This window comes from Leptodactylus fuscus, chromosome 8, assembly GCF_031893055.1.
Source record: "Leptodactylus fuscus isolate aLepFus1 chromosome 8, aLepFus1.hap2, whole genome shotgun sequence".
In the NCBI taxonomy this organism is placed as follows: domain Eukaryota; kingdom Metazoa; phylum Chordata; class Amphibia; order Anura; family Leptodactylidae; genus Leptodactylus; species Leptodactylus fuscus.
This window is the reverse complement of record NC_134272.1, coordinates 40,065,284-40,083,045: the sequence shown is the minus strand read 5'-3', so window position 1 is coordinate 40,083,045 and position 17,762 is coordinate 40,065,284. Positions and strand designations below refer to the sequence as shown.

The window sequence follows — 17,762 nt, the reverse complement described above, 5'->3', positions numbered from 1 at the left end:
TAGCCTTTCCAATAAGTTCATCAAAGAAATAAAATATCCAGCGCCAAAAAAACTTAATAAAACTTCACCTTTACTAGTCCATGTTTAAAAAGAATTACAAGATGGATCCAACATGCAATGCAAAACAGCTTACGCGTTTCGGGGCTATGTTATGCCCCTTACTCATAGCCTAACAACATACAACTAACAACAACTGTTGTTAGTTGTATGTTGTTAGGCTATGAGTAAGGGGCATAACATAGCCCCGAAACGCGTAAGCTGTTTTGCATTGCATGTTGGATCCATCTTGTAATTCTTTTTAAACATGGACTAGTAAAGGTGAAGTTTTATTAAGTTTTTTTGGCGCTGGATATTTTATTTCTTTGATGCACGTTGTATCCTCTTCAGTCAAGGATTTTTCCGAAGCAGCCTATACAAGTATGTTTCCATTCCATTTTCATTTTTGTTGGGTTTGAGCGGTTTTTCTTTATTTTTTGCTTTCCAATAAGTTACTAGAACCCATTATATCAACCTAGTCCAGCAGATAGTAACGTTAAGATCATGTGAATCATATGATGTTTTCCCCTTAAGAATTAAAAAGAAATAGTGCCTCAGTTGTTGAGACATTGCAGTTTTTGCAGTTTTGTGCTCTTTGGAGCAATGAGGATGTTGATGTTATTACAAACAGACAAGCAGCAATACCCTCATTGCTCCAAAGAGCTCATTTGAACATTGATAAAAACAATGACATCTTGGCAACTGAAGCATTTACAAAGGAAAAACACTGTTTAATTCAGATGATCCTAACCTATTTGCAACACTAGGTTCATATGCTGGGCCCTGGTGATAGACTTATTTAAGCAAAATCAAAGACTGACTAACCTCAAGCCTGGAAGTGGTGATAGTGTCACATACTACAAGTGTGCTGTGAATTTTGAAGGTGCGTTTTGTCTGTGACTTCTTGAAAAATGTTTTGAGCAAATGAGAAATGGAGGATAATGCCTGCAGATGAACAAAATGTGTCATCTTCCAAAAACTGTCCACCACTTCCTATACCCTGAGCCACTAGTAACTAATATCAAAATGATAGAGATGTCTGTCTTAGGCCTTATGAGAGCTGATAGTGGCTGCATGAATCCAGAGACAGACTGATGAAAAAATTTGACCTGCAAAATGAACCCAATAACCCAAAATAACAAAGTTTACATTGGGAAAAGTGCTGCAGTACTCCAGAATGTCCACTAAACAGTAAATGGCGCCAGAAAAAGAAGACTCTTTAAACTCTGTAGCTCAAGCACTGGGGGCAGCCGAGATATGTGGGGGAAGAGTATAAGAATGGTCTACAGCATGATTGATCTGGTATTGATGAACCTATCCAAAGGACTCTGGATTGTGAAAATAAGTAATTGTTTATCTAATAACTTACACTTGTTCCAGTGTTTAAGGGAATTGTCTACAGACTCTGAGTTTTATAATAATTGTTTCTACTTCAACTTACAGGTCCGCGTAGCATGTGCTAATGCATTGGGATATTTAACATTCAATAACTATGCATACCGCCATGTTTTATTGAAATGCAGGAACCAACCAGTATTGTACAACCTGCTCAAACAAAACCTCAGTAAAGATGCAAAGATCTCTGAAGATTTTACTGAGGAATTTAAAATACAAAGGCAAATAGGATTGCCCTCGCTCAGGTAAAAGCACTTTCAGCTAAATGGTTTATCTTTCCATCTATGTGCTTCCAAGTCTCCAGCACATCTATTGTTAGGATATAACAGTCACAAAGGCACTTTGTTTTGTTTTTTTTCTATAGTTTAGTTGTGAATGGAGGACCACCTATCAACCCATCATTATGGAAAGATAAGAAAGGTAATAAAATAAATATTGCTTGGATGCCAGATTTACAGTGAAAATTAACCTTTTACATTCACATCCCAAATACTTGCTCTCTGGCAAAAATGTATTAATAGATTCAGCCTGGAAGAAAGTGTTTAGGATGCAATTGCAAATGTGAATATGACTATAACAAACTGGCGGTGAGTTATCTGTATTGACTTGTGATTTTATAACTAAACTTACCTAAAAAAAAATCACCTGTTTTCAGGAGAAATCTCTGCGTTATGCTTATGCTAAGTCCTTTAGTGGCCTTTCCCCATTGATGAGCAGAGACAATTGATTCTGATGAATGATGTCCTTTCTGCTGCAGAAAGCCAAACTGCCAAAAATGCTTTTCACAACACTATGGTTGGAAAGATGACCGTATGGCTTCATCTGAGTCCTTAGGACAATTTTTGTCTTTTGTTAGAAATTATTTGGTAGAGGTGCCCTGAGGAATTTTTTTTGTGTCTGAAAAGGTTGGAAAATACTGGTGTAGTGCTACACAGAGACTTCTTATAGTGTCGCATTACAGCTGCCGTCCAAAAATACATGAAGATGCATGCAGCCTTGTTGACTGTCACTTGATATTTACAATTACATCAATCTGTACAACTACAAAAAGCCTTAATATAGTCATAGTCTAAGGGTGCATTCACACTACTGATACGCTGCCTGATTCTGAACGTTAAAACACGTTCAGAATCAGGGTGTATAAAGCAGTTCCCATTCATTTCAATGGGAGCCGGCATACGAGCGCTCATCATTTAAATGAATGGGCCGCTTTTTTCACTACGAGCGCTCCCATTGAAGTGAATGGGAAGCGCTGCGTGTACGGCTAGCTCTGCTCATTTCGAGCCGTACACGCGAGCACTTCCCATTCAATTTAATGGGAGCGCTTGTAGTGAAAAAAGCAGCCCATTCATTTCAATGGGGAGCGCTCGTATGCCGGCTCCCATTGAAATGAATGGGAACTGCTTTATACGCGCTGATTCTGAACGTGTTTTAACATTCAGAATCAGGCAGCGTATCAGTAGTGTGAATGCACCCTAAGGGTGCATGCACACTGAGTAACGCCGGGCGTGTATGAGAGCCGTGCACGCCGGCATTACAGCAGACTGCCGAACACTTCCCATTCACTTCAATGGGAGCGCTCGTAACAGCGGCGTTTACAAGCGCTCCCATTGAAGTGAATGGGAAGTGTTCGGCAGCCCTGCTGTAACGCCGGCGTGTACGGCTCTCATACACGCCCGGCGTTACGTAGTGTGCATGCACCCTAAGGGGGCATTCACACTACGTAACGCCAGCGTGTATCACAGACGTACACGCCGGCGTTACAGCAGGGCTGCCGAACACTTCCCATTCATTTCTATGGGAGCCGGCATGCGAGCGCTCCCCATAGAAATGAATGGGCTGCTTCTTTCACTGCGAGCAGTCCCATTGAAGTGAATGGGAAGTGCCGGCGTATACGGCAAGCTCTGCTCATTCCGAGCCGTACACGCCGGCACTTCCCATTCACTTCAATGGGACTGCTCGCAGTGAAAGAAGCAGCCCATTCATTTCTATGGGGAGCGCTCGCATGCCGGCTCCCATAGAAATGAATGGAGCTGCTTTATACGGCGCTTATTCTGAACGTGTTTTACGTTCAGAATAAGCTTCAGTATACGTAGTGTGAATGCCCCCTTAGGGTGTATTCAAATGTTAAGTGTGACTGCGGCACACTTAAAACTCATCTGAAAACCATGGCAAAACTAATTTTTTTTCTGATGTGCATGAAATTAATGCATAACTCAATCACACCCTTGTGAAAGCACACTTAGACACGTTCAGATTTTATGATGCAGTTTTTGATGTAAAAACCATTAGTTGCAATTGTACTTGATAGTTTGGTTTCAAAAACCTGTGTCTTTACCATAACATCAGCGCCGCACCTCCCATGAGGCGACCTGAAGCGAGCACTTCAGGCGGCGCTATGTCAGGACCCTAGGGAGGGCGGCATTTTTGATTACCTAAGCCAGTCCAGGACAAGCTGTCCTGGACTGGCTTAGCACCGAGCGGTGGTTTGGGGAGGCCACTGGAGCAGCGCTGCTCCAGCAGCCTCCCCTCACGCTCGGGCAGAGAACAAGTCCTCTCCGTGCCTGCTCTCTGCCTGCGAACAGTGCTAAGCCCCGCCCCCTTCACGCCGCCACGCCCCTTTGCGCCCCCCTCCTCCCGGTGGGGGGGGGGGGCGGCTTTCTGTAGTTCGCCTTGGGCAGCGAAAGGGGTAGGTTCACCCCTGCATAACATAGTCCATTTTTTGTTTTGAGATGGCTTCACTGCAGGATATTTGTAAAAGACATCCCGCATGGGACTTGTGTTTGGCAAAAAACAGCAGAAATCATCTGGTTTGTGCTGTGGGTTTCCCGTGCAGCTATATAAACTGATATGGTATCCGTATAGAAATAACAACATCAATAAGAAAACAAAACTAGTTCTTAATACAAAAATAATTTTATTAATATTACACAAACACATCAAGAAAAAAAGAAAAGACAAAACAGTTACCGTATTTTCCGGACTATAAGGCGCACATAAAATACTTCGATTTCCTCAGAAATCGAAAGTGCGCCTTATAGTCCGGTGCGCCTTATATAAGGCTTGAAGCGGCGGCACGCGAGGAGTTAAGCGGCGGCACGCGAGGAGTTAAGCGGCGGCCGCCGGCAAAGTCTGCATGCCGCTTCCATACATTGCAATGGGAGCGCGCTATTCAAATAGTATTCGTTCATCTCTAACTATTTGAATAGCGCGCTCTCATTGTAATGTATGGAAGCGGCATGCAGACTTTGCCGGCGGCCACTGCTTAAAGAGATTCTACTAGAGATGAGCGAGTACTGTTCGGATCAGCCGATCCGAACAGTACTCGCTCAACTCTAGATTCTACCATTAAAAGAACCTCTTCCCCCTAACCACGTCGGAATAGTCTTAAAAGACTATTCGTCTCTTACCTTTCCCATAGCCAGCGCCGCCTTCTCCCTGAGCTGTGTTCGCGCCTTCCGTGTCGTCTTCTTTGGGCCTCATGGATGACGCATGCGCAGTCGGCTCTGGCTGCGAGAGCCTGTTAGAGCCGACTGCGCATGCGTCATCCATGAGGCCCAAAGAAGACAGAGACGGAGCTGCGGAAGAAGGCGGCGCTGGCTATGGTAAAAAGGTAAGGAGATTATTCCGACGTGATCAAGAAGGAAGTTCTGTAACTCCTCGTGTGCCGAGCGCTTCCATTCATTTCAATGGAAGCGTACCATTGAAATGAATAGAAGCGGCTGGCACGCGGAGGGTTAAGCGGCCGCCGGCAAAGTCTGCCGGCCGCCGCTTTCAATCATATAAGGCGCACCGGACAGCGCTGCGCCTTGTAGTCCGGTGCGCCTTATATATGGACCTAGGCAGGACTATAAGGCGCTCATGGGTAATGCGCCTTATAGTCCGCAAAATACGGTAAAAACAATTACAAAAGAATCGCATTGAAAATGTGAGTGTAAGTCGCAGTGTCACATGTAGATCACAATAGGCAACATACATGAGTCAGTACTGTTGCTGTATTATGCCCATTAATTAATTAGATGTACATCCAGTGTAAGCCCATATGGTGTGGGTGATAAAAATAATCATATAAATAAATGGGGTCACCCAGCTAAGGCAAAATTAAATTAAAGTTATAAACAGTGTATATACATACAGAGCATAATGCATGCATGTGCAGTTGATTGCCAAAAACACCATACACCCATATTCATGCATATGCATAATGAGTTGTTCATCGACCCAGTCCTATATCAGGCATGCAATTGTACTAGCAGAAGGTGCATGCACATATGGCAATATCCGTTCAGCTGTGTCTCACCCTGAACTCAGAACGTGCATCTAGTTAATAAATATTGTTAACTAGAATATAAGATGATGCACAGGAGAGATGCCTTAGTTTGAAAAGATGAATGCATGCAAGCATACACTGGGAAAGAGATGTATAAATAATGTGTTGTGACTAGAGATGAGCGAGTACTGTTTGGATCAGCCGAATGGACGTAGCCGACACACAGGGAGTTAAGCGGCCGGCCGCCGTCAAAGCGGAAGTACCAGGTGCATCCATTCATTTTATGGTGCGTGCTGTGTCGGATCGGATGATCCGAACAGTACTCTCTCATCTCTAGTTGTGACAAATAGAAAAAGTCCAGGTTAAAAAAAAAACGGGGGGAAATAAATGTGTGCAATATTGATTTTGGTCTAGTGAAGAGATGTGTGTAGGTGTGTGAGAATTAAAAATAAAAAAAAATATATATTAAAAAAACCAAACACAAGATAAATATGTACATAAAAAAAGTATATGTCAGAAGGATGATGAATGAATGGCGAATGATCAAACAAGGTTTTGCCAATGATGACGTGTGAATAAGAACGTGGTAAAAAAAAACGCAAAAAAAACAGCAGAAATCAACTGGTTTGTGCTGTGGGTTTCCCGTGCAGCTAGCCTGGGTTTTAAAGGGGCTCTATCATTGGTAAACTTTCAGTTACTTTCATGTCAGATGCTTTTTTGTAATATATGCTGACTATCTATGCTGGCCACCATTGTGTTAAATTGCCTACTACTATTTGAAATTGTTCTATAAAGGAAAACATTTTTTACACATCTTAAAAAAATCCTATATCCTATAAGATATAAAAATATACTAACACATTAGGCACCCCCACTTTCAAAACCACCCCAACTATAAGACATATAAAGTATTAATTCCATATGTGAATGTCATAACAGGAACAAAAAGTAAAATGGTTGAAATGACATTTTTTCACCATTTCAACTTTGTCAAAAAATTTAATAAATCAAATGTCAGACAATCCCTAAAATGGTACAAATAGTACAACTTGCCCCACCTAAAAGATTACTTATCTCTATACACAGCAATATAAAAAAGGTTACATGTGTCACAAGATGGTGAATCAAATAATTTTTCAAACTTTTGGATATTTGTAAAAGTTTTAAAACTATATAATCAGATACCTCTCTCTCTCTCTCTCTCTCTCTCTATATATATATATATATATATATATATATATATATACATTTATATTTGTTGGTTGTCCTAAGCTTACATTGTGATATTTTTTTGCATTACTGAATTGTGATGTATTTTTTTTGTTAGAGTCACAAAAATGTTCAAACTATGAAGACTTAAAGGATTGCTACTGGAGACATCATTACCAATTTAAATCTGTGGAATGCCATCAAAAACCTTGGACTGCAGACCCTTGCAAGCAAAGAAAAGTGGGTCTGCCATATAGGCCTGCCTTAACTGTTGCAAGACCTAAGACTGCTAACGCAGAAACTACAAAGTTTTTCAAGTAAAATAAACGTATACCATAAGCATGTTGTGTAGCTGCCGTATAATAAAGTGGTATATAGCATGACCAACTAAAATGTCTGTTGCCTATGTATAATTATTATAAAAATAATTGCTATTCTTTATTTTCCACATTTCTTTATAAACTATGTGACATTTATTGTTTAATTTAGTTATAGTTTAGTTTAGTTTTAATTATGTTAATTACTTAAATATTCTGTGAGGTATATGTAAGTATTGTAGATTTGCTAAATGTAAAGACAATAAAGATCTTCATAAAAATATATGCTACACTCAAAATGATACTGTATATACTCGAGCATAAGCCGATTTTTTTTCAGCACAGTCTATGACCAACCGCAGTAGTAATGTATAGAATCTCCCATAAAATTGTGAAAAAAAAGAAGCTTTAAAAAAATAATAAAAAAAGAAAGTAAATATAAGTTCTAAATCACTCCTTTCCCAAGAATACATATAAAAGTAGAAAATTACTGTGAAACACATACACATTAGGTATCCCTGTGTCTGAAAGTGCCCGGTCTACTGAATATAGGGGATCTGCAGTGCTCCTGTTCCGTCGGGAAGGGGTTAATAGGAGCACTGCAGATACCCTATAGTCAGCCAGACTGAATTCCAAGTGGGGGAAAAAAAAACTCAGTCCTCAAGCTCAGGGAAGGGGCAGAGAGACAACCAAAACACCCCATCCCCTTCCCCATCATCCAGCAACTACTGCACGAAAAACTCTGGCCATTTTAATTTTTGAAATTGTCCAGTAACTGCTGCATTTCCCCCCTTATACTCAAGTCAATAAGTTTTCCGTGGTAAAATTAGGGGCCTCGGCTTATATTTGGGTCGGCTTATACTGGAGTATATACGGTAATCCCCAGGTTTATTTTTTCATCTATATACATGTGATGATTGTACATTCAAATTCCATACAGGATTTCACAGTGCCAGGGATTCCCTGTGTGGAGTTTATTCAGCAGGTCAATTGGTAGTGACTAGAGATGAGTGAACAGTAAAATATTCGATTCAAGTAGACACTCAATATTCGACTATTCGAACGAATATCGAATCCTATTATAGTCTATGGGGAAAAAATGTTTGTTTCAGGGGAAACCACTATTCGACTAAGGAGGGTCACCAAGTCCACTGACACCTCAGCAAATGATGACAACTAGAGATGAGCGAATACTGTTCGATCGAATAGGTATTCGATCAAATAATAAGGTTTGGATATGTGCGCGTTTAAGGTTTGTGCATGTTGGTGGGTAGCACTGTACTTTTGCCTGCGCTCAAACGTCTGGGAGATGGTGGTTTGCTGGGAAGAGGCGCCTGATTGTGCAGGAGAAGGAGCTGAGGCAGGAAAAGGGGAGGATGAGGTTGAAGTCCCCAAAGTGACAGAGGCAGATGTGAAGGTGTCCTGGCTGGTGGTCTGGACCGCAGTGCCAGTACTGGCAACAGTGTGAGAGGCAACACGACGATTGCCCTGCGTTTGCTCTCTCCCACTGAGCCCAGTGCTTACATTCCAAATGATGGCGCATGGCAGTGGTCGGAAGGTTGCTCTTTTCAAAGCCCCTACTCAGTTTCGAGTTGCAAAGTGTGCAAACCGCACTATATTTGTCATCTGCGCATACATTGAAAAATGTCCACACCACCGAAGACCGTGGCCTCGATGGGGAGTTTTTCTAGGCTGGCTAGAATAGGGAACATCTTGGGCCTTGCTGGCTGTGGCCTGACTTCGGTGAAGCAGCTGTCCTCTGCCTCTGGACATGCCTCTGCCTCTAGCCACCCTCTTTGGTGCTGCACTTCCCTCCACATCTACACTGCTTTCCCTGCTTGACATCCCCCCTGTCCAGGTTGGGTCAGTGTCCTCGTCGTCCACCACCTAGTCTTCCAATTCCTCACTCGGCTCCTCCTGCTGCACACAGACAATGGCAACAGGCTGCCACGATGGCAACTGTGTCTCGTCATCATCACAACCACAAAATCGCCATGAGATGCTGGATGCTCCAGTGTTGGGGCATCAGAACACACAAAGTCATCTGTTAGCTCGTGGGATTCGTGAAGTGTTGGAACAGAGTGAGGGACAGTAAAAGGACCCGAAAACAGCTGCTGGGAGGTGGGATTACTCTGCTGGGAAAATTGGGCATGTTGGGAGGAAGGAGGACCAGAATGTTGGGTAGGAGGAGGACTTGAGGTAGTGGTTGACTGGCTGGTGGATAAGGTGCTGGAAGCATTATCCGCTAGCCATTGTAACACCTGTTCCTGGTGCTCGGGCCTGGTTAGTTTGGTACCCTGCACCCTGCTTGATGTGGCCATCAAGCCGGGAATTGTGGATAAGCGCAATGCTTGCTGCCCCTGAGGAGTAGGCACAGGATGCGCTGTAGCTTGGCCGCAACCTTGCTCCCCAGCTGCATTTCCACGCCACTGGCCTCGTCCCTGTCCCTTTGCGCTAGCCTTACACATTTTGAGATGTATATAAATGCTAATTTTATGGTGTATACACCAAGGAAAGCTGGATTGAGCGTATATGGCCTGACGGATTTGCAGTGTATACCACCTAGGTTTTTTGGGGGGTATACACCGAGGAAAGCTGGATTCAGCGTATATGGGATCCTATGTGAGTATACAGGGTTCTGCTTACCCCTATGGGACAGGAATATACTGTATACCAGTCGTTGGGAAAAAGGGCTTTTGGGATATTTTGGCAGGTTGAATCAATATACCGGAGGTGTATATCTCCTCTCCCTGCAGTATAGCTCTGAAAAGAGCTGCTGTTGTTCAGTTTTCCTGTCTAACAGAACCTACAATTCTATCTGACCCTCAGCAGATGTCTCTCCCTATCTCTCCAAACTGCAACTGAGACGAATATGGCTGTCACTATTCTTATGAATCCAAGGTCACCTGCTTTAGCCAGCCAATGACTTTTTCCTTTTTTTTTTTCAATGCCTATGTTTTGCTGCTTCCTGTCCCACCTCCCCTGCAGTTATTGGTGCAAAAAAAGTGCCAGGGAAGGTGGGAGGGCATACAAATTTTTAGTGCGTTTAGCGCGTGGTATTCGATTGGAATCGAATATCACGAATTCCTTACTATTCAAATTCCTTACTATTCACTTCCTAACCATATCCCATATACGCTAACCATAACAGCTGAAGAGCTTTCACACAACACACTATTGCATAGAGGCAACATATGAGTTCAATTACAACAGCAGCAGTCCACTTACTGTTCCATGGCCAAGAAGTATTTCATTGTAAATCTTTCATTCTGTTGGTGATCCTTTGTCTCATGAAGATCAGTTTGAGGTGCAGCATAGGAAGTTAAATTCTAGTGCACATCCTGCCATGTTCTGGCATTTCAACTAAATTGTCATCTGTGTGCCTGTGGGGCAGTGACATAGCTAAAGTCTTCTGGGTCCCAGTGCAAACTTTGACCAGGGTCCCCTCCCACCTTCCTACAGTGTATCCTTGATAGCAACAGTCATGGATACTGCAGTGGTATCTTGAAAGAGACACAACTATAGTACCCTCCACTGTGGTTATCAAGAATTCTATGAGTATCATAGCTCTCAGCATGTAAACAATGCTGGGAGCTGCTTGTTCTGAGAAACAGATGATCTACAGGAGTCCTAACAGTCAGCTGAAACACCCAAGATCCATGCTGATCAGCTGTTTAAAGGAAACTGTAACTTGAATTTAATAAGTAGAGGTGAGTGAAAATAAAACACTTATAATCACTTTGCCCCACCTCTCCTGGGAATTCTTGCTGTGTCCCTTCAGCATCTTTGGGCCTCTCTCTCCAACTGACATCACAGGTCACCAGAAGTCACTTCTAGGGCCTGTGTTAAGGCCTCAGTGGTCACATGGGGCATGCTGGCATAATGACATCAGGCTGGAAGAGCCCTGAAGTCCTCTGTGACTTCTATGGTCAGTAATGGATGCAAACAATGGACCAGTAGCCCATTATTTATACAAGAAATGAAAAATAAATCTGCTCTGTGCAGGGAAGAAGATGAGACAAGCTGTGACTTCTATTGTCAGTTACCCACCTCCCCTGGGCAGGCTTCTATTGAGAAGGAGCTTGATGCCATGTAAATACGTCACATAACACCAGGCACCTTTCCATTAGGTCCGCTGTCCACAGGCAGCAGAGATAAGTGTCTATCTCTGCTGCCTGAGATGTATATCATGGTACTGCAGGGCCCTGGCCATCTCCAACTGGCTGCAGGCCCCCTAGTCTTCTGGGTCCAGATGTGGTTGTATTCCCTGCTGTGGGGTGTCCTTATTATAGTAAGTCTGTTCAATAAGAAAAAGTAGAGAGATGATAACACACTCACCTAGGCAATGATAAACACCTTAACGTTTATTTATCACCAATTTCATTTATTTATAAAAGAAATAAAAAATATAAATAAAAGATGAGAGATGAGATAAGTGGTGACTTCTATTGTCAGTAGTGGATGCAAACAATGAGCCAATAGTGTTATCTACATAGGTGTTTTTTATTTTCTAAGTTTATCTGTCTTTTATATTATGTAAAAGAGTTATGTTCTGCAAATAAAACATGTAAAGAATTGGCAAATGTCTGCATTTTTAGGATTCGTGGTGAGAGAAAAATTGCAGGATATTGATTTCTTAACATAAAATATAGAAAATGTGACATGGAACATTTACAAATGAAGCCATTACTTTAAAAAAAATCAGTTTGCCATAAATATTTAATTTGAGTTTGTTTTCTAGTAACACATTCCCTTTAGGTTTGGATATATATACAGTATATGCTACAGGGGTTAAATCACTGATGGTACTGCCCTCATGACAAAGTGACTGCTTCTAAGCCTGAAAACATGACAAGTTATACTGAATCTTTTCCCACAAAACTATATGTCAAACTTGTTATTTCTACAATACGCTGCCTGTAGAATGGATGGCATTCTCAATGTGACAGGTTCCCTTTCAATAGAAAGTTTCCTTTCTTATTTGTGAGATGTAAGTCAATTTCTGAGAAAATAACAAAAATAGTATATACATTTTCTTTTAATAATTTTTACTGATAAACTATTTTCATCAAGTCAATGGAACGTTCTGATCTTTCAAGCAGAATTTGAAAGCAGTGAAAGTTTACTTCATGTTTTTCAGAGAAGGCAACTTGATAGCAGCTTTCCGAACTTGCTGTGAGATATCTGTTCCAAACAGAGCTCTAAACACAAGACAAAAAATTGTCATCCATAAACAGAATAACCACTCCATAATAAATCATTTTACAAACTACATAGAAATGTTGCTGCATGATTGCAGGGAAACAAATGCCAAGCAGCAGTCATAGCTACATAATACTGACATAAGAGGGTAGTATACCGTAGCAGATGGATATGGAGAATTTAGAAGCTTTGGCAAAATGGTTTAATAATGATAAATGAAAGGTTATGCACATGGGAATACATGCCAGGATTACTACATGGGAAAACACTGGGTAAACTGACATGGGAAAGGAGATTGTTTTACTTGAAAGCACACTTATCTGTAGCAACTAGTGGCAGGTGGTTACTATCAAGGCAAATATGATCTTGGGGTACTTCAAAAAGTGCATGGATGTAAATGACACTAATGAATGTGCGCCATTAGTATGCTGCAATAATTAGATATCCACCTATCATAGAAAGAACAGGGCAGATTAGCTCCCCTCCGCAACCATCTAGCGTTTATACGAATATAGAAAGATAGACCCGTTTCTAGGATCAGAAGTTAAGTTTTTACCTTTATATCTCCCCTTTATCAGCCAAAGCACCGGTTCTTAATGCGCATGTGTGGCGGGATGCTAATTTCCGCGCACATTTTAATCATTTAAAGAACCCACACAGAGTACTAACACTATCTACTCTGCGCTTCAATACTTATCACGAGACCCTACAGGCAGGGGTGAACCTTCCCCTTTCGCCGCCCGAGGCGAACTACAGAAAGCCCCCCCCCCCCCCGAGGAGGGGGCGTGTCCGAGCGGAGGGGGCATGGCTGATCGGAGGGGGCAGGGCTTAGCGCTGTTCGCCGGCAGAGAACAGGCCCGGAGACTGCCTGCTCTCTGCCTGAGCGTGAGGGGAGGCTGCTGGAGCAGCGCTGCTCCAGTGGCCTCCCCAAATCCCCGCTCGGTGCTAAGCCAGTCCAGGACAGCTTGTCCTGGACTGGCTTAGGGAAGCAAAAATGCCGCCCTCCCTGAGGCCCTGACATAGCGCCGCCTGAAGCACTCGCTTCAGGTCGCCTCATGGGAAGTGCGGCGCTGCCTACAGGAATTCAACATCAAAACACCTGTAAGGTAAGACTCCTTGACATAATTAACAGATGAAAGGTCTGATTACCATACAATGGATAAGAGACAGAAATCCTTCTACCCGTTAGCAACCATTTTATACGGACATAGAATTAGCTGACATAGAACTAGCTTTAATCCACGCTTTCCCTTCACTACAGGCAGCTTTTTAGCTGTAAGTGTATCAAGGTCTTAAAGTGGATGCGCAACCTTATTTTATCGCCCATAGATAACACCCCACATGTGGTTTGTTTCAAATGTAGGAGATACTAGCTGGTACCCGCGACTTCGTCTGCGGTGATTGTAGAAGTGGGTAAATACAGGCGCGGGTAAGGTTTTAGTACTGTGTAACAGGTATGGGATATGAAATGTAATTGTGTATCTTGTTTTTTCTGTAATTCTGAGAGCACATGAGACTTTTGTGTTGAAGTTAATTTGTATTTGAGCTGCTATACGGTGTTGTTAGAAACTGTACATAGTGTCTTTGGGACAGAGGTATTTGAAGTTAATATACCTCGATATACGACATTGTATGATTTGTTATTTTCTACCAGTAGTGTGTTGCCATATTCTGACAGCAGTCACTTTTGTATTTGTCTGTGTCGGGGGTTGTGTTTTTTGCGGGGCCGGGTGTAGTTTTTAGTTGTTGCATTTTCGGAAATTGCTATTGGTTTGATCACTTTTGATTGATATTTGTATGATAATGAAAATAGTGAAAAAACAGCGGTTTTGGACTTTTCAGTATGTTTGCCGCTACGGCGTTAAGCGTCCAGGCAAAATATTTGTATAGCTTTGTAGAGCGGGCGATTTCAGACACAGGGATACCTAACATGTATGTGTTTCACAGTATTTAACTACTTTTATAAGTATTTTTTTTTTTTTTTTTTTGCATTTATTAGACCGCCTAGGGGTATTGACATGGGTGGGCGGTGTCGCGGATTGTCAGAGCGGTGGGGGTCGGCAAACATGGCTGCTCTGGAGCGTTAACCGGTTAAGGACCGGGCCCAAAAGTATGTTAAAGACCAGGCCTTTTTTTTTCAAAACTGACATGTGTCACTTTAAATGGCAATAACTTTGAGACGCTTTAACATAGACAAGTGATTCTGAGACTGTTTTTTCGTAACACATTGTACTTCATGTCAGTAGTAAATTTTGGTCGGTATGTTATGTCTTTGATTATTAAAAAATATGAAATTTGGCGAAAATTTGGAAAAAAATGCAGTTTTCAAACTTTGAAATTGCATGTCTTTCAAATAGAAAGTCATACCACCCAAATTTTTTCATAAATATAATTAACCATGTCTTTCATTTATGTAGCAATCAAATTTTAATCACTCTTTAATTTTTTTCAGATATTATAAGGCTTACAAATCAAGCAGTAATTTTCAAAATTTTCAAGAATATTTCCAAAACACATTTTTCAAGGGACCAGTTCAGTTCAGAAGGGAACTTGAAAGGCCTCTGTAATAAAAAAAACCCCATAAGTCACCCCATTCTAAAAACTGCACTCCTGAAAGAATCCAAAACAGCAGGTAGAAAGTTTTTTAACCCTTTCAGCATTTCACAGCAATTAAAACAAAATGGAGGTCAAATTTACATTTTTCAATTCCTATCACTAATATATTCATTTAGCCCTAGAATTTACACATTTACTAAGAGTTAAAAGAGGAAATGCACCCCACATTTTGTTGCATAATTTCTTCCGAACACGACAATACCCCATAAGTGCTGTTACCCTAATGTACGGGCACACAATCGCTCTCAGAACGGATGGAGCGCTAATTGGATTTTGTAGGCCAGATTTTGATAAAATAGTTTGCAGGCACCATGTCCCATTTGCAGAGCTCCCAAGGTGCCAAAATAGTGGAAACCCCCCAAATGTGACCCCATTTTGGAAACTAGACCCCTCAAGGAATTTATCAAGGGGTATAGTGAGCCCTTTGACCCTACAGGTGTCTCACAGATTTTTTTTACCATTTAGACGTGAAAATGAAAAATTACTTTTTTCGTAATAAAATGTTACTGTAGCCCCAAATTTTTCATCTTTACAAGGGGTTAAAGGAGAAACTGCACCCCATATTTTGTTGCACAATTTCTCCCGAACACAACAATACCCCATATGTGCTGGTACCCTAATGTACGGGCACACGGTCGCTCTCAGAGCGGATGGAGCGCTAATTGGATTTTGTAGGCCAGATTTTGCTAGAATACTTTTCAGGCACCATGTCCCATTTGCAGAGCTCCTAAGGTGCCAAAATAGTGGAAACCCCCCAAATGTGACCCCATTTTGGAAACTAGACCCCTCAAGGAATTTATCAAGGGGTATAGTGAGCCCTTTGACCCTACAGGTGTCTCACAGATTTTTTTACCATTTAGACGTGAAAATGAAAAATTACTTTTTTCATAATAAAATGTTACTGTAGCCCCAAATTTTTCATCTTTACAAGGGGTTAAAGGAGAAACTACACCCCATATTTTGTTACACAATTTCTCCCGAACACGACAATACCACATATGTGCTGTTACCGTAAAGTACGGGCACATGGTCGCTCTCAGAACGGATGGAGCGCTAATTGGATTTTGTAGGCCAGATTTTGCTAGAATACTTTTCAGGCACCATGTCCCATTTGCAGAGCTCCCAAGGTGCCAAAACAGTGGAAACCCCCAAAATATGACCCCATTTTGGAAACTAGACCCTTCAAAGAATTTATCAAGGGGTATAGTGAGCACTTTGACCCTACAGGAGTTTCACAGAATTGGCCCAGCAAATTGGAAAATGACATTTTTTGCTATAAAATGTTGCTTTAACCCAAAATTTTGCATTTCCACAAGGGGTTAAAGGAGAAAATGCACCCCACAATTTGTTACGCATTTTCCCCCAACTACAGAAATGCCCCATATGTGGCTGTAAAGTGATGTATGGGCACACTGTAAGGTCCAGAATGTAAAGATCGCTATTGGGATTTTGGAGGGCAAATTTAGCTGGAATATCTTTCAGGCACCATGTTGCATTTGGAGAGCCCCTGAAGTGCCAGAACAGTAGAAACACCCCAAAAATGACCCCATTTTGGAAACTAGACTCCTCAAGGAATTTATCAAGGGGTATAGTGAGCACTTTGACCCTACAGGAGTTTCACAGAATTGGCCCAGCAAATGGGAAAATGACATTTTTTGCTATAAAATGTTGCTTTACCCCAAATTTTGCATTTCCACAAGGGGTTAAAGGAGAAATTGCACCCACATTTTGTTACACAATTTCTCCCGAACGTGACAATACCCCATATGTGCTGGTAATCTAATGTACGAACGGATGGAGCGCTAATTGGATTTTGTAGGCCAGATTTTGCTAGAATAGTTTGCAGGCATCATGTCCCTTTTGCAGAGCCCCCAAAGTGCCAAAACAGTGGAAACCCCCAAAATATCACCCCATTTTGGAAACTAGACCCTTCAAGGAATTTATCAAGGGGTATATTGAGCACTTTGACCCTACAGTTGTTTCACAGAATTGGCCCAGCAAATGGGAAAATGACATTTTTTGCTATAAAATGTTGCTTTACCCCAAATTTTGCATTTCCACAAGGGGTTAAAGGAGAAATTGCACCCCACATTTTGTTACCCAATTTCTCCCGAACGTGACAATACCCCATATGTGCTGGTACCCGAATGTACGGGCACACGGTCGCTCTCAGAACGGATGGAGCGCTAATTGGATTTTGTAGGCCAGATTTTGCTAGAATAGTTTGCAGGCATTCAATAAGTGCTTTAGCATCTTCTTAGAGTATCCAGATTTTTTGTGAAATGTTGAAAAAGATGCAAAAAAATGTAATTAGTATTTTTGTTCCCCAATGTATTCATCTAGGGGTATAATTTAGGGAATTTAGAGTTTATAACAATAGGAATTTGCAGGTTTATGCAAAAGATGGGGCTTGGTGGCAATCACAAAATTAGAAGTGGAATTTTCTGGGGAAGAGATCTAATAATGAAGAACAGTGTGGTATCTCTCAAAGCAAGGGACAATACACAGGCCTGGTTTTGAGGGGCATGAGGGACAATGGTAACGGGTATCTCTGCGTCGCCCATTTTTGGCGCAGACACGGCATTTTTTTTGCGCGTTAGCTCGTGTTGTTGTGGAGGGAAGTAGACTAATAAAATGCCTTTCAGTGAGTCGTTTGACATCTTCAGACTGGGGGGTCTCTATGGGGTCCTGAGGGTCAAAAAGGAGGTTGTGAATTA

At 41.8% G+C, this 17,762-nt stretch overlaps 2 protein-coding genes across 2 annotated transcripts in view; one reads left to right on the top strand and one right to left on the bottom strand.

The window, feature by feature from the left end:
- Window positions 1–7,264, top strand: part of ANKAR (ankyrin and armadillo repeat containing) — a 95,741-nt gene extending 88,477 nt beyond the window's left edge. Inside the window, exons 21-23 of the mRNA XM_075285120.1 lie at window positions 1,480–1,676; window positions 1,796–1,851; window positions 7,029–7,264. Of these exons, the coding sequence (XP_075141221.1) occupies window positions 1,480–1,676; window positions 1,796–1,851; window positions 7,029–7,231 (456 nt within the window). The 3' untranslated portion in view covers window positions 7,232–7,264. The remainder of the gene's footprint in view (window positions 1–1,479; window positions 1,677–1,795; window positions 1,852–7,028) is intronic.
- A 4,676-nt stretch (window positions 7,265–11,940) lies between these two features.
- OSGEPL1 (O-sialoglycoprotein endopeptidase like 1) overlaps window positions 11,941–17,762 on the bottom strand; it is a 66,292-nt gene continuing 60,470 nt past the window's right edge. The window contains exon 8 of the mRNA XM_075285155.1: window positions 11,941–12,428. Coding sequence (XP_075141256.1) covers window positions 12,350–12,428 — 79 coding nt within the window. The 3' untranslated portion in view covers window positions 11,941–12,349. The remainder of the gene's footprint in view (window positions 12,429–17,762) is intronic.